This window comes from Bubalus kerabau, chromosome 4 (assembly GCF_029407905.1).
Source record: "Bubalus kerabau isolate K-KA32 ecotype Philippines breed swamp buffalo chromosome 4, PCC_UOA_SB_1v2, whole genome shotgun sequence".
NCBI classification, from domain to species: domain Eukaryota; kingdom Metazoa; phylum Chordata; class Mammalia; order Artiodactyla; family Bovidae; genus Bubalus; species Bubalus kerabau.
Genome location: NC_073627.1, coordinates 120,390,788 through 120,413,205, shown reverse-complemented (window position 1 = coordinate 120,413,205; position 22,418 = coordinate 120,390,788). Strand labels below are relative to the sequence as shown.

Sequence of the window (22,418 nt, the reverse complement as noted above, 5' to 3'; positions counted from 1 at the left end):
TTCAGTCACATTTAAAGGCTTGGTTAGATTCCAGTTAAACACTGTGAGTAGAACACACAAGATTTTTTGCACTGGTTTACACGTCATTGGTAAGTTAATGTTCACCAATGAGTAGAACATACTCTAAGTGATCTCCTGCACTGGTTTACTTATCATTGGTAAGTTAAGGTTCACCAGTGAGCAGAACACACTCTAAGTGATCTCGTGCACTGGTTTATCTGTCACTGGTAAGTTAAGTTTCATCACAGTGTTTGGGCACTGACAGCCTCTGTGATCAACCTGTATTTTTTTCCTCCTGCCACCAAAAACAATCTGTGTGGTGTGACTTTGTCATTGTGTAGTCTCCAGTTCCCCATAGACTCTTCACCTGATGTTTTAATTCTCATCATTAAGTCTTGTCTGATATAAGAATTCCAAATTTTATCGGTTGGTCTACGTTGGCATTCTTCTGTGAAGTACAAGGTTTTCTTCTCTTGATGCTATTTGATTATCCTGAAATACATTTTCTGCCAAAAAGTATATGTTTCAATCTTTTTGTTACAGTAATTTGTGACATAGACTAAATAGCTGGTGACTGTATAATTTATCATCAAAATCAGGACATTTTGTGAAGGAAAGGGTTACTATTAATAATTATAGTGAAATAGCAGGTGTAAACTGGAAATCTCCTAGTCAAGCAGGAATATTTGATCATCTTAGCTAAATGAAACCTAGGGAGGTTTCATTTTCCCCTTTGTTTTCTCTAGAAGACTCTTGTTTACTTTCAGGGATTAGAACCAATCACTTCCTGCCAATTATGGAAATTGTGTGTGGAAACCTGAGTTAGCTGGCCCCATGTTTCTGTTATCTTCATAGGATATTTTGGCACTCTTTGTATTATAGCTCAGTGCCCAAGATACCTAGCTGGCCTGCCTTTAATTCCATTGTGCCAGGAGGCGAAGTATTGGAGTGTCTTTATTCTTCCCCATCTTAGTCCTGGGCACTTTCCTTTTCTTAGCCAGGAAAACCCTCCCAGCACACAGAGAAGACCAATGGCTCTTTGGATTCCCCCATTTGCTTGTATATTCCACATGTCATTCCATTGTGGTCCAGGGAAGGTCCCCTGAAGTTCGGGAATAGTGCTGATGAGGCTGTAGCTCACCTGTCTGGAGCATCACTCATTCCCAATACTGAATTCATTTTCACAGGCTGACTCAACACAATTCCTTTCTCTGAATTCGAGATAGTTGTTAACCGTTTCCTTTCTGACTTTTGTGTACTTTCCACTGATATATCTTTAGTATTTTATCCTGCATCTTTGCTTCATGTGGGGGCTTCTATGTTGCTCTATCTTTATGATAAAAATTTTAAAACTTTGTTGATATTCTGGATCTAATTTCTTAGACAGTATCACCACCTTACAGAATTTAAGACCAGCCTTCCTGAGTACTGACCGTCTCTCTTGCGGCTCTTCAGTTTAGATTTGGGGAACATGTAGATATTAATATCTGATCTCTAGCAGTGTGAGAATTGGTGCCTGCCATGCATATCTGCTTAAAGTTTGCAGCTTAACAGCAGTTTTCTCCAGAAACCTGCTGGTTGTGAGAGTCAGGGCAGGCCACTTGCCAGGAATACTGAGAACAGAGCCCAAGCATGCCTCTCTCCTTCTTTTCTCTCTGGTGAACTCCTATTTATCCTTCAAGACCCAATCCAGGAGTCACAGCCTCTGAAAGTCTTGCCCAATACCAGAGGTGATGTGTCAGTCTGCCATGTATCTTTTTTTTTTAATGGCTGTGCTGGCTCTTCGTTGCTTCGTGGGCTTTTTTTAGTTGCAGCAAGCAGAGATGTCCCTCTAGTTGTGGTGCATAGGCTCCTCATTGTGGTGGTTTCTCTTGTTGCCAAGCGTGGGCTCTCGGGCACACAGGCTTCAGAAGTTGCAGTTCCCAGGCTCTGGAGCTCAGGCTCAATAGTTGTGACACACGGGCTCAGTTGCTCTGTGGCATGTAGGGTCCTCCCAGACCAGGGATTGAGCCAATGCTCCTCCATTGGCAGGCAGATTCTTTGCCACTGAGCCATCTGGGAAGCCCTGCCCTGTATCTTAATACTTGTACAAATCTCTTTTGTATCTGTTATCATATTTACTGAAGTGTCTCTCCCCTCTGCCCATAGTGCTTAACATTGGGTGCTCACGTTTGGCCTTTGCAAATGATTGTTCCTTGAAATCACACTTAGATAATTTCCACAGTTTCAGTGACCATGATGTAGGCACTATCTGTCTTTGGCTGTTATAAATGAACTATGATGTGCCAGAGCTACAGGCATTTAAGTCTCTTTTTTCCTGCCATTTTTGAAGGTCTGGCATCCTTGAAAAGCTATTACCAAAAGAGCTTGAACACTTTCTTTTTTTTATTTGCTGAATACTTCTATGTGTTAGATTCTGTGCAGTTGTTTACATGCAAAGCTGTAGATATTTCTTATTATCTCCATGAAACAGAGGAGAACATAGGGTCTCAGAGGGGCTGAGTAACTTGTTCAAGGTCACACAATTAGTAAGTGATAGAAGTAAGAACTAAAGTCAGATTTGCTGCCTCCGGAGCCCAAGTTTTTAATCACTGAAACCTGCCCTCACAAAGGAGGATAGATAGAGAGTTGGATGGATAGATAGAGAGTTGAAGGAATGAATAAGAGATTGATTGATTGATAATTGACAGGTATATTAATGATGGACTAATAGATAAATTTTTTGTTTGCTTAGTCCCTGATTCATGTCCAACTCTTTTGCAACCCCTGGTGGACTGTAGCCCACCAGGGTTCTCTGTCCATGGGATTTCCCAGGAAAGAATACTGGAGTGGGTTGCCATTTCCTTCTCCAGGGATCCCACCCAGGAATCAAACCCATGTCTCCTGCATTGGCAGGAAGATTCTTTACCACTGAGGCACCAGGGAAGCCAGTAGATAAATACCTATGAGTTTAAAATCACTCACCATGAAAGATGCAAATAATTTATTAATCTTCATAATGTTATTGCAGTGCCAGGTGGTACAATGGTAATGAACCTGCCTGTCGATGCAGGAGATGCCAGAAACATGCGTTTAGTCCCTGGGTCGAGAAGATCCCCTGGAGTAGGAAATGGTAACCCACTCCAATATTCTTGCCTGGAAAATTCCATGGACAGGGGAACCTGGCAGTCTACAGTCCTTGGGGTTGCAAGGAGTCAGGCATGACTGAGTATGAGCACTATATTGTTGCCTGTATGTAGTTCTATATGTGTAAGATCAATGGGAAAATTAAGTAGAATTTCCTGGGAAATACACCCACAAGGGTTATGATTATCATCCAGAAAATTTAACTGTGCCACCTGGGAAGCTCTTTACCTAAATATGTTTAACAATATATCAGTTGTTCATACAACATGGAAGATATAAGTCACAAATAATTGAGAAATACTGTTTCTTTATTTTAGTCTAGAGTTTTAACCTTTTTTTCCCATATTTCATCCAATAACTTTTTACTGGAGTCAAACTAGAGCCATAAAAACACTAAAATAATTTGAGCTTTCCTTTTTCTACTTTGATTAGCCAACTTGCTGATCATAATAAAACAATCAGATGGCTCAAAGGACAGGCAATACTGGTAGAAGCAAAGAGATGGGAAATTCTAGATGAGCAGTTTAGGAAAAACTTGCAGTTGGCTTTCATTTAGCATTTCCTCCAGTTCTATTTAATGAAAGACTAAAAAAGCATTCTAAGATGCAGGAGAGTTTTGTGGATTCCCTTATTACCTTTTTTGTTATTGATTTTTTTAAAAAAAGTCTGAGGACTCTGACTATCTTTAGGTAAAGAGCACAATAAACAGATGGCTGTAGGTTTACTTTTTTCCCCCCTTTTTTTGCTGTGGTTCACCACCTGCCTTAATATAGTGAGACATCAGGTCAAATGAGTTCACTGCCTACAGTACCAAAAGCCCCCGACATTAGCTAGAGAACACGAATCTCAATCAACTTGTCATGCAGTGTGAAGTCTTCACACTGCAGGCGCTTGGCAAAAGGCTGCTCTGTCCATGTTCGCTGTGAAGTGGAAGTGAAAGTCACTCAGTCGTGTCTGACTCTTTGTGACCCCATGGACTCTACACCGTATGTTGACCATAAGGGACCAAGTAATCCCTAATCTTGCTTTCCTGAAGTGCCCTCCAAGGTTGTCAGTAAATCAGAAACCTTTTTGAAATTTCCACATGTTTCACAGCCCATAAATCCAAAGTACATAATAATTGACTTTTGAGCATAAGTCAGGTTTGGAGTTTACTTCTAACTTCATGTTTAAATTTTTAATTTAAAAATGCACAAGGAATTCGAATGTTGGATTTTAAGTGCAAAATGAGTGTTTGGAGGTAGATTAGCATATCTACCTGATTTCAGGCTGAATCCTTGAGGAAGTACCTTGTTAATTGACTCATGTGCCAAACACTTGAACCCAAGAGTGTGTAGGCTCTGACTCTTGGAGCCATTATAACTTTACTCTTTTTCTGATGGTTAAAAAGAAATGTAAGCCTACTGCAGGCTTTTAGAGGCAGATGAGACATCATATGGTGAGACCATTGAGTCAAAGTCTAGCATTTAGTGGAAGTACATCTGCCTCTCCTCACCTGTGGGACTTTGGCTCTGTAAGTTTCATTTTCCTCCGATAGTGGTATGTGCTCTGTAATCTCTAAACTCCCTTGTAAATTCTGAAATCCTTTGATTCTGTAACAGTAGATTGCAGTTATCTGAGAAACCATTATCCTATGCAGTCAAGTGAAAACCTGGCACTCCTCCCCAAATTTACCTGGAAATGTATAGGCAGAGAGATTATTCTCTACATAGTTAAATTACTCAAAATGCTATTTTGAGCTGAGAAGAGGATAATTGATCTTGAATATGTTTGCTTTTTTTTTCCCCCCAAAGAGTGACAGTAATAACATGGAATGGACCTTTTTTCACCTGAGTGACATATTTACTTCTATTTTTGTTTTCTTTTATCTAATGAGCCATATCTCCTAATAACCTTTCACAAGAATGAAACAAAATATACCCTGTAATTTGGGCTCTCAGTTGGCTCAATGGTAAAGAATCTGCCTGCCAATGCAGGAAATATAGGAGACTCTGGTTTGATCCCTGGGTTGGGAAGATCCCCTGGAGGAGGAAATGGTAACCCACTCCAGTATTCTTGCCTGGAGAATCCCATGGACAGAGGAGCATGGCGGGCTACACAGTCCATGGAATCTCAAAGAGTTGGACACAACTGAGCATGCACGCATCCTGTAATTTGTCTTCCACAGTGAAGAATCCATCAGATTCTAAGACTTGGTCTCTAGTATTGCTTTTTCAAAATGCATGGAGCTGCTGGAGATGGTAAGACTTAGATAAGACTAACTTCTTTCTAACCTTTATTACAGAGATGTGATAGGGAAAGGGCTTACCTCGATACCTGCTGATCATTCATTCACTCTGCTTGAAGAGTAGACTGGACACGGGAGACACGCTTCACTCTCTCACTTTGCTGCTTGCTCGTGTTTTGGCAGAGTGTTTGCACGTTCAGTTGCTTGACCTCTTCTTTATAGCCCTTACCACAATCCACTCAGGGTGACATGGTACCCAGATGAAAACAGGGGCGCTGTTACTACAGAACAGGATTGGAAAACCTGTAGGCCAAACTCTGCCTGCTGCCTGTCTTTCTAAATTAAGTTTTATTAGAACATCGCCAAGCCCATTTGTTTATGTATTGTCCAAAGCTCGTTTTGTGCCCAGTGGCAGAGTCTGAATCATTGCAACAGAAGCTGAATGGCACACAGAGCCTAAAATACTTACTATCTTATTTCAGCCCCAATCCCAACCCCACAAAAGAAAAGAAAAAAGTTGCAACTTCTTCCTCCATGGAAGAAGACTGAATATTAAAAGGCAGCTAATATTCTTTTTCCATTTCTGCCATGTAGAGAGACCCTAGCTTATGCCTGGGATGCTCAAAATCAACCTGGAGATTCGTTTTTGAGAACGGAGAAAGGATGGCCTGCTGTCCTTCAGCAGTACTCCATCAGTAAACTTGCTTTGCCCAACAAAACCTCAGATAGGAAGTGAGCTTCAGAGAGCGCTAGATTGTATTCCCTGGCACTACCTCTAAATACCATGCAAAGGATGTCCAGTACTAATGATGGAATAAATGACCAGAAATGTTGACTGAGTAGATTTGGCTTTGAGAACAAGGATTGTGTCTCATGTGTCTTGGCTTTGGCTCCATGTGGTACCTGGTACAGCTGGTTTAGGAGGGTGTGATGTGATTTAACAGTCAGTGTAACCAAAGGTAGGGCTGACCTGCTTCTGAAAGGGGCCTAACATAACATGTGCCTGACTGGGAGGTAACCCCATGTCCAGTCTCAGGGGAGCCCAGGACCGTTGCTTTCTCCATCTGGCCCGTTCCTTTATTTTGAGTCCTCACCTGCCAAGCCCTCTTTGAACTCTGATGGGCTTACCCTGATGTTCTTCTTCATGAGCACAAGGGCTTCTTGATTTAAAGAATTTTGATCTATAATTAGTTTAACTAGCTTAATATGACCAGCTCCTCAAACCCAGACATCCTTGTTAAAATGAAAGTTTTGATTCTACAGAACCAGTATCCAAGTTACGGAGACATGACCATGAGAGACCCGCTTTAGTCAACAACCTTTTGCTCATGGCCATCTCTGTCTACCATCACTGGAAGCTCTCTTATGAGCCACATCTTATCTGCACTGTAAGATGGCTGTTAGCTGGCATGTTCATCTCTATTGCTAGAACACAAGCTCCTTGAGGACAAGATTCACATCTTTTTTTTTTCTTTGTGGCTCCCACCCAGGGCTGTGCACAGTGCCTAGCCTTCAATATAGGCTTTCAGGGAAAGTTATTGAATGATAAAAGAGTAAGTAATTTATGTGTCTGCTGATTTCTTCCCATCTCTCTTCTCTTTCCTCTTTAGCCTGTTCTAGTCCCCTTAGGTCTGCACCGTGTAACTCATCCTCCACTTTTCTATGCAATTCTCCAGTGACCAGTTCATAATCATCTCTCCCTTCTTAATGCATTCATAGTTAGCACCTCACAATTTGGCACTTAATTATTTCTTAATTGATTCATCTGTGCTGTCTTTACTTCCCAGGTAACCTGATGTCCCTACAGGCAAAGAATATGTGTGTGTATATATATATATACACACACACATATAAGTATGTGTGTGTGTGTATATATATATATATACATATATATACACATATATATACATACATATACACACATATATATACACACACATATAAGTATTTTTTACCAGCTCCCTGTGCGAGCCCCAGTCCTCCAACACACACAGTGATTTGAATTTGACAAAGAACAGATTTTCAATAAATATGTGTAAATTAACTGAAAAATGAATTAAGCACTGTCATTACAGTTCAAGAGAGGCAGACTAGAATAAAAAGTAGCCTTCTGATGCTTGATACATCTTAGAAGTATAAAAATTGTGTCATACAGCAAAAGAGACACTGATGTATAGAACAGTCTTATGGACTCTGTGGGAGAGGGAGAGGGTGGGAAGATTTGGGAGAATGGCATTGAAACATGTAAAATATCATGTATGAAATGAGTTGCCAGTCCAGGTTCGATGCACGATACTGGATGCTTGGGGCTGGTGCACTGGGACGACCCAGAGGGATGGAATGGGGAGGGAGGAGGGAGGAGGGTTCAGGATGGGGAACACATGTAAACCTGTGGCGGATTCATTTTGATATTTGGCAAATCTAATACAGTTATGTAAAGTTTAAAAATAAAATAAAATTAAAAAAAAAATTGTGTCATAATTAGTCAACAGCTTTGAAAATTGTCATATAAAAGATGAATAAATTAAGAAAGCCAAACAGGCAAATTGAAAAGGCCTCTTTCCCCGTCCTCTTCTCTTTCTGTATCTCTCTTTCACTCTCTCTTCTGTTGATTGTGTTGTTGTTGTATAGTTGATTTGGGACTCCATGGTAGCTCCGTGGTAAAGAATCCGCCTGCAATGCAGATGATGCATGTTCAATCCCTGGGTCAGGAAGATCCCCTGGAGAAGGAAATGTCAACCCACTCCAGTATTCTTGCCTGGGAAATACCATGGACAGAGGAGCCTGGTGGGCCACAGTCCATGGGGTCCCCAGAGTCAGACCCAGCTTAGTAACTAAACCACCAGCACACCACATAGTTGATTTACAGTGTTAGTTTCAGTACACAGCAAATTGATTCAGTTATACATGTACATACATTCATTCTTTTTCAGATTCTTTTCTCACATAGCTTATCGTAGAACCTTAAGTAGAGTCCCCTGTGCTATAGAGTAGGTCCTTGCTGGTCATCTATTTTATATATAGTTGTGTCTGTATATTTATTCCAAGCTCCTGATTTATTCCTTCCCCCACCATTGTTGTTTGTTTTCTTGCTCTTTTAATTACAAGGTCAATTTGTTTGAGCAACAGACTTAGTTAGGAATCTTTTGCTCTGACCTAGGCCTGGTCCTAGAGCCTGCCTGAATCACATATAGCTGCCAGCTCCTTCCCCACTTGACACCAGTAGTCAGTCTCTTTATGGTTGACATTGAGATCAACTATCCATATATAACATTCTGAAACTGTTTATAAATGTAGTGATATAGTATCTTTTTATGAGCTATTTAATTTACTTTCAAAAAAATCTGATTTTCTGAGTTGGTTTAGTTTTTTGGCAAAGAAAGATTGAAATACATGGTCTTTCCTGTTTTATCCCACAGAATATTTTCCCTTAAGTAGCGTTCATAAACTGTGAGATCGTAGCCCCCTGCTACCACTAGGTGATCTTGTTTTAAATCTGGAATTTTGTATTTAAAACAAATAATTTCTTATGAACAAATCCTCTGCTGTACCTCCTTGAACTCTGATCATGGTATACCAGATGTTAAAGAGGAAAAAGGAAAGTTGAGCTCTTGAGAAGATAAAAGTGTTTGTGTAATGAGTAATCAGAAATCCTGTGCAGCTAAGCCACCTAACCAGATTACCAGCCAGGCTCTTCTGAACAGCAGGATCTACCAAAGGAGAAGGGGGCACATAGGTGGGTCTTGGCACCAAAACCTGTGCTTGACCATCCCCTCAGGATGGCAGTTTTGCAGAATGGTTCCTTTCTTTTTTTTTAAAAAAAAAGTTCACTTTGACAGTTTCTTTTACTGTTTTCCTTTGAATCCTGTAATCACATTGCAACTGCACAGTGACTGTGTGTTTCTAGTTTCTTAGCTTCCCTGCTTTAGACAGTGTCAGACAAGATCTCAGGCATGATCCAGCTTTCAAGTACCCTGAAACTGTTCCTCTTACAATGAGGTCTTAGTTTTTTTATTTTTTAATGAAGTCGACCTAGTTTTTCTAACCTTCTTTTCAATAATTAAAAATGTAAAATTCTACCCAGAATCATTTTCTGTGCCAGGGCTTCATCTTAATATCTGACTTGAACTGCAAATCTCTTATTAATACAGCGTTGGTAGGAGGCTCTTACATAGGAGTTAAAGAACCCCAATACATGGGCCATAGTGTTGTTACATTAAATGCTCCAAGGTGCGATATTCAGTTATCTTACTGTGTTTGGTTGGATTTAGACCCAGTGTCAGAGATTTCTTTTTCTACTTCCCACCCACAGGTTCCTTCCCCCTTTTGGTATAACTGATAAGGCTTGTATGCCTAATACTTGTGTTAACTTTTTTAACCCCGGCTGTAATATGGTACAGTTTACTCACTGAGTCATCTCAAAATTTTATTCATGTTTCTTTCCCTTAAAAAAAAAAAAAAAAAACCACTTGAATTTCTAATTTCTATGCTATTCTTGGCTTAGATTTCAATTATCCTTCTAGTCATAGGTAGTAGAGTAGGGCTTTTTCTTTTTACTTTAAAAAAGTTCTCATTACATGTCAGATTGGAGCATAAATTAAATTTGAAGGTCAACTCAAAACAGTATTCCTGCCTAGAGAATCCCATGGACAGAGGGCCCTGACAGTTTGCAGTCAATGGGGTCTCAAAGAGTCGGACATGACTGAGCAACGAACATTTTCAAAACTGTTACTGACAAATTTGTCAAAAAATAAGGAATCTCTTTTAAAAATATTCAGAAGAGAGATACCATATTTAATTTGGAGCATATTATTTTAGTGACATTCAAGTTTATCCCGTATATTTTTAATCATTTAAAGTAATGGATTATATCCTGTTTATGAATTTATTATTGTTCTGCAACCAGAGATGGGATCCTGAAGTTAAGTGTAAAAGGAATTTAGCAATTACAAAGTATAATTATAAACAAATGGGCATCATTTTCTTAAGTCTTTCATATAAATCAGTCATGCAAGAGAAGGATGTTTCGTGGATAATCCCCAAGGATTAGAGACAGATCAAAAAGTTTCCCAGAAAATGACTCTTTCCAATATACACATTCTTTCCTTTCCTGATAAACTTCCCTGTTCCTCCTCTTCATATAACCCTTTTCTTCCCACAAGTTGGTAAACTCCTTTTAGGCAGGAATCATATCCTGGGGACCTTCATTTCCTCAGCTCCCATCAAGATAGTTGTTGAATTTCAGAATGACCTTGCATTTTTTCATGGTAGGAAAGGAACCATGGAACTTTTACAAACACGAGTCTCTTTGTTGTCTTGCTTTTCACTGAAAACTATCAGAAGCCTGTTTCTTCCATTAAAGATATTGTGTCACAATCATCTGTTAAGAAGGGACCACTCCCTCTGTCTGCCCTGGATTAGAGTGAATTCCAGGGCCTGAAAGCTTGATACTGATAGGCATAAAACAGATATACCAATTATATCATTCAGTGGCCAGGCCCAAAAAGAATATCAGGAAGCACATCAACTCAATGAAGTTAAATGGATGCTGCCTTTCCTTTCTGTGTTGTCTTTACATTCATCAGAGGCATGTTAATTCAGAATTTGGTTCTTGCACAATGCAGGCCCGTAATAACCCAGAGAGGTAGTTACATGAAGATGGGTACCTAACAACCCCCATCCTCTTTTGTTTTCTCCTAGAAGGTATAACCTACCTTTCTAACCACTACAGTGTTTTCTATAAAATAGTTTTAATTTGGGTCACATGTTGAGCAACTGCAATGTTCCAGTCCCTTGGTGGAGTATTGCTGACCAGCCACAGACAAAGGGAGTCATGGTCCCTGACTCCATGGAGTTTGAGAACCCTAAATGGGCAATCATCTGTGGGGAAAATGTTGAGTTTTTTTTTTTTTTTTTAAAGCAGTTATGAAGTTTTCAATTATTAAGTGTCTCAAAGCAATGACAAGTGATTAAATCCCCATGAATGGATTGGAGTAAAATGAGTTTAATCGATTAAATGTCCCATTTTCTAGCACAATCCTAAATAAGTGTTCACTCCTAGACAGTTAAATAAGCCCCATGTGAACCATGGAGTTTTCTCTCTCTGACATCAGGAAAGAGCTACTACCAGCCACTTGTTACATACACATTGCCTTGGAAATGTACCTTGTACCTGTCACCATAGCAACACCCCAAGAATGACCTCAGCAGCCACTCAAAATCATTCCTACAAAACAAATTATAGCTATAATTAACTCTCCGAATTTACTCTGCAATATAGGTTTGTCCAGACCTCAGTGTTTCTCTGTTACAGGTTAAATGAATGGAATAATCCAGCATGAACCCATCCCTCCCATATTCCACCAAAATTTTCCCCCCAAATAGGAGGTGCTTCAGTGGAAAGTACAATTCAGTTAAGAGATTATTCCATTGTTACCTCTTCTCAGAATGAGACGAGAATCAACAAATGAGCATGCACTAGTCTTATCGTGCTAGAATTCCATTTCTAAAGGAATAGAGTGGCTTTTTTCCCTAAGCAAATGTGAAATGCAGGAGGCGCTGTGAGTCCCTCCCAAGTCCTGAAGCCCGGGATGAGAGGGCCACATGGGATTGAGGCTAATGCAGGTAGAAGCTGTCCACATTGGCCTCTCTTTGGCAGTGAAAGATGCTCATCTAGGCACGTTTTGCCAGTTCCTCCAATTATCTGCAACAGGTCTTCAGTCCTGGTGTAGCTTCTGAGCCACCCAGATCTTCCTGTAGGAGAAGAGAGTTCATATGTCTTTTGTTTGGTTGGAGGGTTTGTTGTTGTTCTGGTTTTCTAGTCTTGTTTTGGGGTGTTCTAGGTTGAATTTTGTTTGACTTGGTCCCGGTTCTAGATAATGTATGCTGCAACTAGCAGACCTTGATACCAGTTCCTTTTGTGTTTTTTTTTTTTTTTTTTTTTCTTTTGTTGGACTACATCAGTGAACTGGACCTTTCTTTCCACCATCCAACTGAAGCAAGACAACAAGAATGTCAGACAAGAAGTGCAGTTTGCTTTCCAGCTAATTGGAAATGTATGAGAATCTTTAATGACCATTTCCTTGCCTTGAAATATTTTGAAACCTGGGCAATGAATGGACAGAATAGAGCCTAGCAAGCAGCAAGTGCCCAGTATAGGCTAATTGTTAGGTTGATGTTGTTACTCTCTGAACTATGCTTATATTGAAAGGTAGCAAAAGAAAGATGAAGGGGGAAAATATTCTTGCAAGTGTGAATGCTTCAGATATTTAGCTACTATCTCAGTAGCGCCCGAGGTTCAGGAAGACACACCACTGACAGTACTTTTAGGGCAGCCTCTGAACTCAGGTCAGTGGCTTTCAGTCGCAGATGTGTATCCTGACTCTCTCTTACTCCAACATGTTTTTCCAGAGCTCAGTTCCCCTTCTGAATTGGAAAGAGAGACCTGCAAGGTTCTCACGTGCAGTGTGACAGGAAATCTCCCACTTCATATGCTGGTTCTTTCAATTCTGTGCAAAGTGCATGCGCCTGCATGCTAAGTCACTTCTCTCGTGTCCAACTCTTTGTGACTGCATGGACTGTAGTCCTCCAAGCTCCTCTGCCCATGGGGATTCTCCAGGCAAGAATACTGGAGTGGGTCGCCATGCCCTCCTTCAGGGGATCTTGCCATGCCTTCAGGGGATATTCCTGACTCAAGGATCAAACCCACATCTCTTATGTCTCCTGTGTTGGCAGGCAGGTTCTTTATCATTAGTGCCACCTGGGAAGCCCTCTGTGCAAAATGCACATTTAAAAACAAAGTGGCAATGCGTGTTCTGTTGAGTTCATCTTCAAGAAGCAGAAAGCCACAATTTCTCTTCCCACTGGAACACATGAACACCTTGTGTACAAGACTTGGTCACTTTCTGTTCTGACCTCTGGATAAGGTGAAGTGAGTAGAAGTGGTTTATTGGGCAGCTTGTTTCTAAACAAGCTTGCCAATGGGAACTGGAAGTTCTCTGATTCCTCTCAATTAAATTTTTGTATATGATAGTTAAATAAATGATGATGATCTTGCAGATTTCAAAATGTATGTTCATTTCAAGTTTTTCAAATTAGTACCTGGTAAATCAGAATACTCCATTATACAGAGTAACCAGTTATATTTACATTTATGGAGTGATGAGCTGGTTTATCTGTAGAATGAGATACAGGCCAGCTCCCAGAACATTGACTCATTAACCCCATCAGGCACCTCCAAGACTGTGCCAAGATATTGCCTCAAATTTGGAGTCCAGTACATTTTTATACTTCTTTCCTGCCTCTCAAGCTCATATTCTCCCAGCCTCTCCCTCCTTTTGTCCCCTAGCTACTTTTGTAATAATTAAAAGTATCAGGCTGGTTCCTATCAGTCAGCAGAGAGCTAATTGCCAGCTAGAGAATCATTGATGTGTTTGAGGTAAGGCCGCTAGAATACTCATTAGTTGTTTTGTATTAAAAATTTCTAGACTAATACTTTTTTGTCTTAAAGAATTGATACAGCTGCAAAAAGACGTTAATTTATTTCTTTGTTAAAGCCAGACCTAGCTCTACTGTTTTATGATCCCATGAATCTTAGAGACTTAATGTGGTATTTTTTTTCACTACTCAGTTTCAAATTTAACTGTATCATTGATATGGAAACACCACTAGTAAGAAGGATATTTGAATAATGTTAAAACTAACTCTCAGCATAGGAAATCATCCATCCAATCCACAAATAATCATGAAGTACTATTTGCCAGGCACTCGTTTAGGTAGTAAAGAATAACAGAGGGTGAGACAAAGTCTTTATCCTGGATAGGTCATGTCAACTGAGTATTCCTGCTCTTGCTAAGTTATGCCTCACACCAGACATTCCCTGTTCTATGTCTCAGAACTCACTCTGTCTTGTTTGTGGGCATAAAGGTATTGAGGATATAGTCTCTTTCGTGTCTATAATGGTTCTACCTTTTCTTTAAATCTTATTCACATGTTAGTTACTTTCTGTATATTCTTTGTAGTTGCATGTTTTGAAATCTTATCTGTGCTCCATCCCTTTCAGGGCCAAAGGGAATATAGGGTCTTTTTGAAATCATGAGGATACCATGCAGAACAGTTATATTTACCTGTTTCTTATGAGTTATGTGATTCTCACAGTTGCAAATATGTTTGTAATTTTAGAGAATAAAACATAACATTTTTGAAATGACAAAATTCTACTGATAGAGAACATATGTGTGGTTGCCAGGGGTTAGAATTGGGATAAGTAACACAAAGAAGTTTTCTGATAGCAGAACAATTCTGTATCCTGATTGTGGTGGTGACGGCACAGATCTCTATGTGAAATAAACTTTCATAGTTGTATATACCCTCCAAAAGTGTGTGTGTGTGTGTGTAAAAATTGATGAAATCTAAATAACATCTGTAGTTTAGTTAATATTATTAGATCAATGTTAGATTCCTGGTTTTGATAATGTACTATGGTCACATAAGATGTTTTGGGGGAAATTAAATAAGGGCACAGGAGAATTCTCTGTAATATTTTATTAGATTATTAAATTAGCTCACAGCTGCTTGTGAGCCTAAAATTATTTCACAGCGAAAAAGCTTTTTTTTTTTTTAATGGAGAAGTGTTATATAAGCAGATAAATTTAAAGTTTAGGTGTGATGATTCTATACACTGGGAATATCTGGTCTTAGATATTGATGCCTCAGTAGCTAGAAATCTCATGGCTCCACATTAATTGTGAATGACTCAAACTTTGGATGGAGTTGAGGACATAATATACTTTTGTCTTATAAGGAAATACATTCCAGGAAAGGACTCTGGTGTTCTGTAAAAAAGCAAAAAAAAAAAAAAAATTTCATCCTGACCTTATGTGTCGCTCTGTTATCTGTTTATTTATACAAATAACATTTGTGTAAATAATTCAAAAGCTATTTGCTTAAAACTCCTGCTCAGTCACCAGACCTGCTAAACAAGTAGAGGGCAGGAGACTGATTTAATTCTTTCCTTCTCCCCCTTTACTTTTGGTCTGGGTTCTATTTGATTGTAAGAGAAGAAATGAGAAATACTGTGATCCGTATCGTCCTAGATGGACAACCTTGCTCTGACTTGCGGAAGGTTGACTGCATCTGTCACTTGGTGATTTTCTCTTTCTTTTCTCTTAGGATGCATTGTTTCCCTTCCTTCTCCACCAGCAGGCCATGTGCGATGGTGTCACTGACGTTCTCACTGTGTCTTCCCTCCTCCAGCTATCTTAATGACTTGGACCGCGTTGCCGACCCTGCCTACCTGCCTACGCAACAAGATGTGCTCAGAGTTCGAGTCCCCACCACAGGGATCATCGAATACCCCTTCGACTTACAAAGTGTCATTTTCAGGTAGTAACTGAGTCCATAAAATCCACTTCTGAGCTCTTACACCTAGAGCACGTTGGCGAATATATATTGAAATCATGTATAGACTTTAAAACAATAATACCTTTATACCAATTATTATTAGATACACAAATGAAGTAATGTGTCCCTGAGAGAGGAAGTAGAAGAAAAATGCATGAACAGGTTTCTTATTTCAGATTAAATCACTTAGAAATCAGTGAAATCAAAATAAGTTGCTTCAAAAATTTAAAACTACATGGTTTTGAAAATGCATTGATTAACCTAGCCTAAATTTACATAGGAAAATAGAATGAAAATTTATTAATTTCTCCTTCACTACTGCTATTCTTTCTGGGTCTTCAGCAGAAGTAGTCTAATTTTTTTTTAAGATGAGAAAACATAAGACTGCTTTCATTTAACCTCTTATTACACAATCACTCAGATGTACTTTTAGTTAGAATACAAGCCACATGGTACATGGAGGAATGAAACCGTGTGAATATGTTTTTGGGTCTAGAAAGTTGAGTTACTTGGAAGAACCCATCCCATTTAAGGCAGCTACATAGAACACAGGGTTGTGAAGTGGGAGTTAATGTAACTTCTACAGTAACTCTGCCATGTTACTCTGATAAGCGGGTCCTTCATCATCACCTGCAAAGCACTGTGTGTTTTATTCTAATCAGTCTCAGCACCTGCGGTGGCATCTGGCTGCCATACACTACTCTGTTAGACATGTCCATAGAGAGGGTGACACTTTGGAAAGAATTTCTGAGCATCATTTTTTCCATCAATAAAATGGTTACATTAGATAATCACTAAGGTTCCTTATATCTTCAGCATTCTGGATTAAGTTTTGAGTTCATAGCATTTAGAGATCTTTAATTTGAAACACCACATTTCCATCCGCTTCTAACCTTGCTAGAGTATTTTCAGAAAACATGTAGCATTTCATGGAGATTTTCATCTCCTCTTTGCTTTATGATTAGTGAAATCTGAAACCATGTCACTATTCCATCTTGGGAGGTTGTTTCCTTCATTTTGTGCACTAGCTTTTAAAGAACATTTTTTGGTACTTCAATAAAAGTAATGACAGAATAATAGTTTCTTGCTACAGTCAAAAGCATCTTATAGAGCTTAGCATGACAGGATTTCAGGGAATGAGGATTTCATATAAATGAACATACTATTCACTCAACACCAGAGAAGAGCCAGCATTTTAATATTTATAAAGACCTAAGAATCTAGTTTTGATGTCTGTAGTTCATAGGTCTCCCTGGACCCATTGTTTTGCCCCTCAGATATCTCTTTCATGAAAACTTTTCAAAACAATCACTGGAACATCCTTGATTTCTTAATGTAGGTTTGACGCTGAGAGCCAGGAAGACACCAAGAACAACTGCAGTTCTCAACACACACTTTCAGAACCCACCTCTCAGACTTTTGTACCTAAAACTCTCATTTTCTGAAAATATTTATCTTGTAAACATTGTGCACATTTTAGTCAACAGTTTGAAGAAACTTAGATTCAATATTAAGTTCTGCTAGATATTTTCATGTGTACATTAGCATTCAAGTTAATTGATGTCGGTTCCTGAGCAACGAGTTAGCACAGAGTTGATGTGTAAGAAACAAATTCTTGAAATAATTCATATGGTGGCTTCTTACAGCATTTTAATTTTATACTCATGACTTCTAGCAGCATAGCAAGTTGATTTGTGCATAAGGCTTATTGCACCGTGTTATCGGCATGATTGCACAAATTATTGTCAATATTGGAAGAAAAAAACAGCCTCAAACGCTTGAAGATCAGTGGGGTTGTGTTTGCATTTACTTGAATATTTACACACTCATGTTGAAATGTATGGCATCTTACATCTTTTAAATGCCTTTGATTAACCTAGCCTAAATTTACATAGGAAAATAGAATGAAAATTTATTACTTTCTCCTTCACTACTGCTATTCATTCTGGGTAATACTTCTAGCTTCTGGGTAACATTTCTAGCTTCCTTGAGAAATACATGAAGATCTTCATTCTCATTTTATAGGAAAAGAAACTGAAGACAGTATTTGCCATTAGAGCTGAGCACAAATAAAACTCATTTTATTTCTGACTCTTCTGTGCCTGGTCAAATAAAACACCCTTTTTGCTTGGCTTAGCACAGGATTTCTTTCTTTTCTTTTTTTTTTTTTTTAACAAAGTCATAATTTTCATACATGCCAGGTAATTGTTTAGTAACCGCAATGATTTATTATGTGGAATGTCTTGACTTGATTTTGGGTAAAAGAAAATTAGTAGATGGTCAATAAATATTAATTGAATTGACTTTGGTGACCATTCTCTTCAGAAAGCATATTTCTTAAGTTTATAAGTAAAGCTATATTTATATTGATGCTTTTCTTTATGTGCTATTAATATGAATGTTATTAACCTTGCAGAATGGTCGATGTAGGGGGCCAGAGGTCAGAGAGAAGAAAATGGATACACTGCTTTGAAAACGTCACCTCTATCATGTTTCTAGTAGCACTTAGTGAATATGATCAAGTTCTCGTGGAGTCAGACAATGAGGTAAGCGTTCTGTGAACAGGCAATGGATTATCATTTTAATATCTGATACAAATAAGTGATAGGGCTTGGGGTAAACTGACTTTATTGCTTTCTTGAGTACTGATTTGAGAATTTTTTAAATAACCCAAAATAACGCTGTTGTACCACTCAGAACAATAAGATGTTTGAGCAGGTCTGTGTGTTCAGGTCTAATTAGACCCTATTTGATACTTTTTACACTAGACAGAGGCTCTGAAAATGAAAATAACCAGGAAATCCCTAGGCTAATCTTCACACTGTTCTATAGCCTTCTTCCTACAGGATGGAGCTGAGAGTGCTAGAGTGACTCAGCCTGTTTTGTTTTGTTTTCATTTTGTTTGAATCATTGTTTGTGTGAGGGGTGGGTCCCAAAGAATACTCAAAATCTCTCTTGGCAAATGTGAGTGATTTTGCAGCTGGACTCTAAATCAGTTTGTTCTGGAGCCAAGAAGTGTCCTGGTGATGTGGCCTCACTGCTCTTACAGAATTCTGGAGGCTATTGCATAACTTTATCTTCTTCAAAGCACTGAGTGAATGAAAAAGCATCCTTGATATGACTGTCTGGAGAGCTGATTCAGGCTTGTCATCTCCCTATTGCAGGAAATTCTAACAAGTATAAATAAGGATTTTTAGGATGATAAAGGTGCCATCATGAGTCAGAGTTGACTGTGGGGAATAATTAAGGGGCATATAAAGCTGTGACTTTGATCTGGAGTGCGGTGTGTGTATTGGGGAAATGGAGAAGACATCACTGTTTTCCTGCTAGAGGCAGAGTTTGCAGACTGACATGCCAATAGCAGATGTTAAATATCATCCTAATAGGGTAGAAAATAAAGAGAAGGACGTGAGAAATCCCCAAAGGCTGATTAAAATAAGATCTGGCATATTAAAATGTACTTCTGATATTGTACATTTTGGGGGTGCACAAGAATTCTGGCTTCTTGGTCCTTTTAAATATTTTATTTTTCTTCAGGTGTTAGTATTTCCATTAAAATACAGACCCAGTCCTCCTTAGCATTTCTTTTGTATATAAGATTGATAAAAAGTTGATGAACAAATATCCCATATGGAGATAAGTTACCTATTCATAAATTTCTAATGTTTCCTGGGTTACAAGTATATGGCCTTTGAACCAAAGAAGTACTTTTTTCTTTTTCATGTATATCTTGTTATTTAAGGGACTTCTTTTTAATAATGAGGTTTAATCACCATTTGCCTTCTGTAACACAAAGTGCCTGCAAAGTATAAGATATATGAGAATTATCACACTTTTGAGTTAAGCAGTCACCATCAGAATTTTAGCTATGATATCTCAATATGTATTTTTATTTTTATATCTGTTTGTTATTCCATAATCTTTGGATATAATATTTTAAAGACATTACATATTTTGGAAGAATATGACAACATTTTTTATTTGAATGTTGAATCAAGACAAAAGATATTTCCAGGGCTTATTCTACTATGTGCTCGATACCAGGGTATCTAAAGAGATACAGAAATGGGGGCAAAAATTGACACTGGCCTAAAGGACCTCATTAAAAGAAAGATGCCTTTGTCAGTATAGAGAGTAGGAGAAGAGAAAGTCCTTAGTTATAAAGGTCGTCATTTCTCTTCTTTAATTTGCTGTCCAGTGAAATAAAATTTTAAGATGTTTTCAACTACACAAGATATAAGAAGCATGCATAATTTAATTTCTTTTGTCACTATTTACATATAGCTAGAGGAAAACAAATGTTTACCAATACATATTTTATATAGGATAAATGCATTATATTTATAAAGAAATATATATTGTGATTTAATGCTAATGAGTTCACCACTTCAAAACTTGCAACTCATCAGCTAATTCTAACACATAAATCCAGTTAAAGTTTCCACAGAATGAAAGTTTCCACAGTAACTTGCCATTCAATGTATAGGTACATATGTACATCTAAAAATATATCAGTTTCTTGATTCCTGTGGTGATGTCTTATGCTGCAAATTAAAATAATAAATCTATTACTATTCATTAGGACTCCCTAATCACTTGTGCATACTTTTTAAGCCTACCTTGTAATTTTATGGTGTTCTTTTCTCAAACATCAAGTCAAGTCTGATTGGTAGTACTGGAGATGGTCTTAAATATAATAAGAAAAAATAATACTGCTCATTAACTTCTTCATCCATGTTATCCATAGTCATCACTGTTGGTAATTGGGAAACACTATCAAAAGTATTTTTAAATGTCAGGATGTAGTCTGTTATTCTTTTTTATATTCCAGTTAGAATAATATATGAAAATGTCATTGCCTCTCTACTTTCTTAAATCTTTAACAAAACTCAGAACTGTAGAATTTTACTTTCCCCACATTTTTAGTGTTTGGTGAGACAAAGCTGGAATAAACTCCTAAAACATTTTGTTCTTTTGAAATCTGATGTTCATAACTCTAATCCAAAGCAGACTTTGTTGTACTTCCCTTGATATATATTCATGAGAAAAAAGTGGGAATGGATGCTGACAGTTGCCTTTTTATCTTGGGGAACTGTGGAAAATGCATTGCAGACCACTAGCAAAAGCACTGAAAGGATGTATTTTATTTTAGGTTATTGCTTTGGCTTTTAATATTTTAAAGCTTTATGTATTCATCCTCAGAATTTTTATGTAGATATGCTTTTGTCTGTCTAGATTCTGTCTTCCAAGAGTTTGGGGAATGAATTTCTTTATTTTTTTTCTCGGAAGAAGGAAATATGTGGTCAAACAGTGGGTGAGCATAATCAGGGTTGTAGAGCTGTGTTGATTTCCATATTCCTTTTGCTGTCATGGTTTCCCTGTGATAGCATACCAGCATGGAGCCAGCTATTCTGCTGTAATCCTTTCACATGTACATTATTTCAGTGTCCATGAAAGCCCAGAAAACACAATAAAGCATTTGGATAACATAGTTCAGGTCATCAGTGTGTATCCAAACTCCATCTTTTAATCCTGTTTTTGTGGCTCTCTGTTATGTGAATATCTGAGCACTAATACATTGTTGTTTTTCAGATACTCACTCAGGGACTGTCTTAACAGACCAAGCTTTTTATAGAATCACAAAAACTCAGACTCTTTTTCTCCAACACTTCTTTTTTGAGTATATGCTTCTCAGTTCAGTTCAGTCGCTCAGTCGTGTCTGACTCTTTGCGACCCCATGGACCATAGCACTCCAGGCCTCCCTGTCCATCACCAACTCCCAGAGTTTACCCAAACTCATGTCCATCAAGTCAGTGATGCCATCCAGCCATCTCATTCTCTGTCGTCCCCTTCTCCTCCTGCCCTCAATCTTTCCTAGCATCAGGGTCTTTTCAAATGAGTCAGCTCTTCGCATCAGGTGGCCAAAGTATTGGAATTTCAGCTTCAACATCAGTCCTTCCAATGAACACCCAGGACTGATCTCCTTTAGGATAGACTGGTTGTATCTCCCTGCAGTCCAAGGGACTCTCAAGAGTCTTCTCCAACACCACAGTTCAAACGCATCAATTCTTCGGTGCTTAGCTTACTTTATAGTTCAACTCTCACATCCATACATGACTGCTGGAAAAATCTCAGCCTTGACTAGACGGACCTTTGTTAGCAAAGTAATGTCTCTGCTTTTTAATATGCTCTCTAGGTTGGTCATAACTTTCCTTGAAGGAGTAAGCGTCTTTTAATTTCATGGCTGCAGTCACCATCCACAGTGATTTTGGAGCTCAAAAAAATAAAGTCTGCCACTATTTCCACTGTTTCCCCATCTATTTGCCATGAAGTGATGGGACTGGATGCCATGATCTTAATTTTCTGAATGTTGAGCTTTAAGCCAACTTCTTCACTCTCCTCTTTCACTTTCAAGAGGCTCTTTAGTTCTTGACTTTCTGCCATAATGGTGGTGTCATCTGCATATCTGAGGTTATTGATATTTCTCCCAGCAATCTTGATTCCAGCTTGTGCTTCATCCAACCCAGTGTTTCTCATGATGTATTCTGCATATAAGTTAAATAAGCAGGGTGTGTATGCTTCTAAATTACATTAATCCTCTTGAAATGGTCACAATAAATTATGTTTTAGTTTTATTAAAATATTGAGATAGTTTCCTATATCC

At 38.4% G+C, this 22,418-nt stretch overlaps 1 protein-coding gene across 4 annotated transcripts in view; it reads left to right on the top strand.

Annotated features, from left to right (window-relative positions):
• LOC129650163 (guanine nucleotide-binding protein G(q) subunit alpha) overlaps nt 1-22,418 on the top strand; it is a 318,833-nt gene that overhangs the window by 221,414 nt on the left and 75,001 nt on the right. For all 4 annotated transcript variants that reach the window (XM_055578369.1, XM_055578370.1, XM_055578371.1 and 1 more), the window contains exons 4-5: nt 15,608-15,736; nt 18,171-18,300. In XM_055578369.1, coding sequence (XP_055434344.1) covers nt 15,608-15,736; nt 18,171-18,300 — 259 coding nt within the window. The remainder of the gene's footprint in view (nt 1-15,607; nt 15,737-18,170; nt 18,301-22,418) is intronic.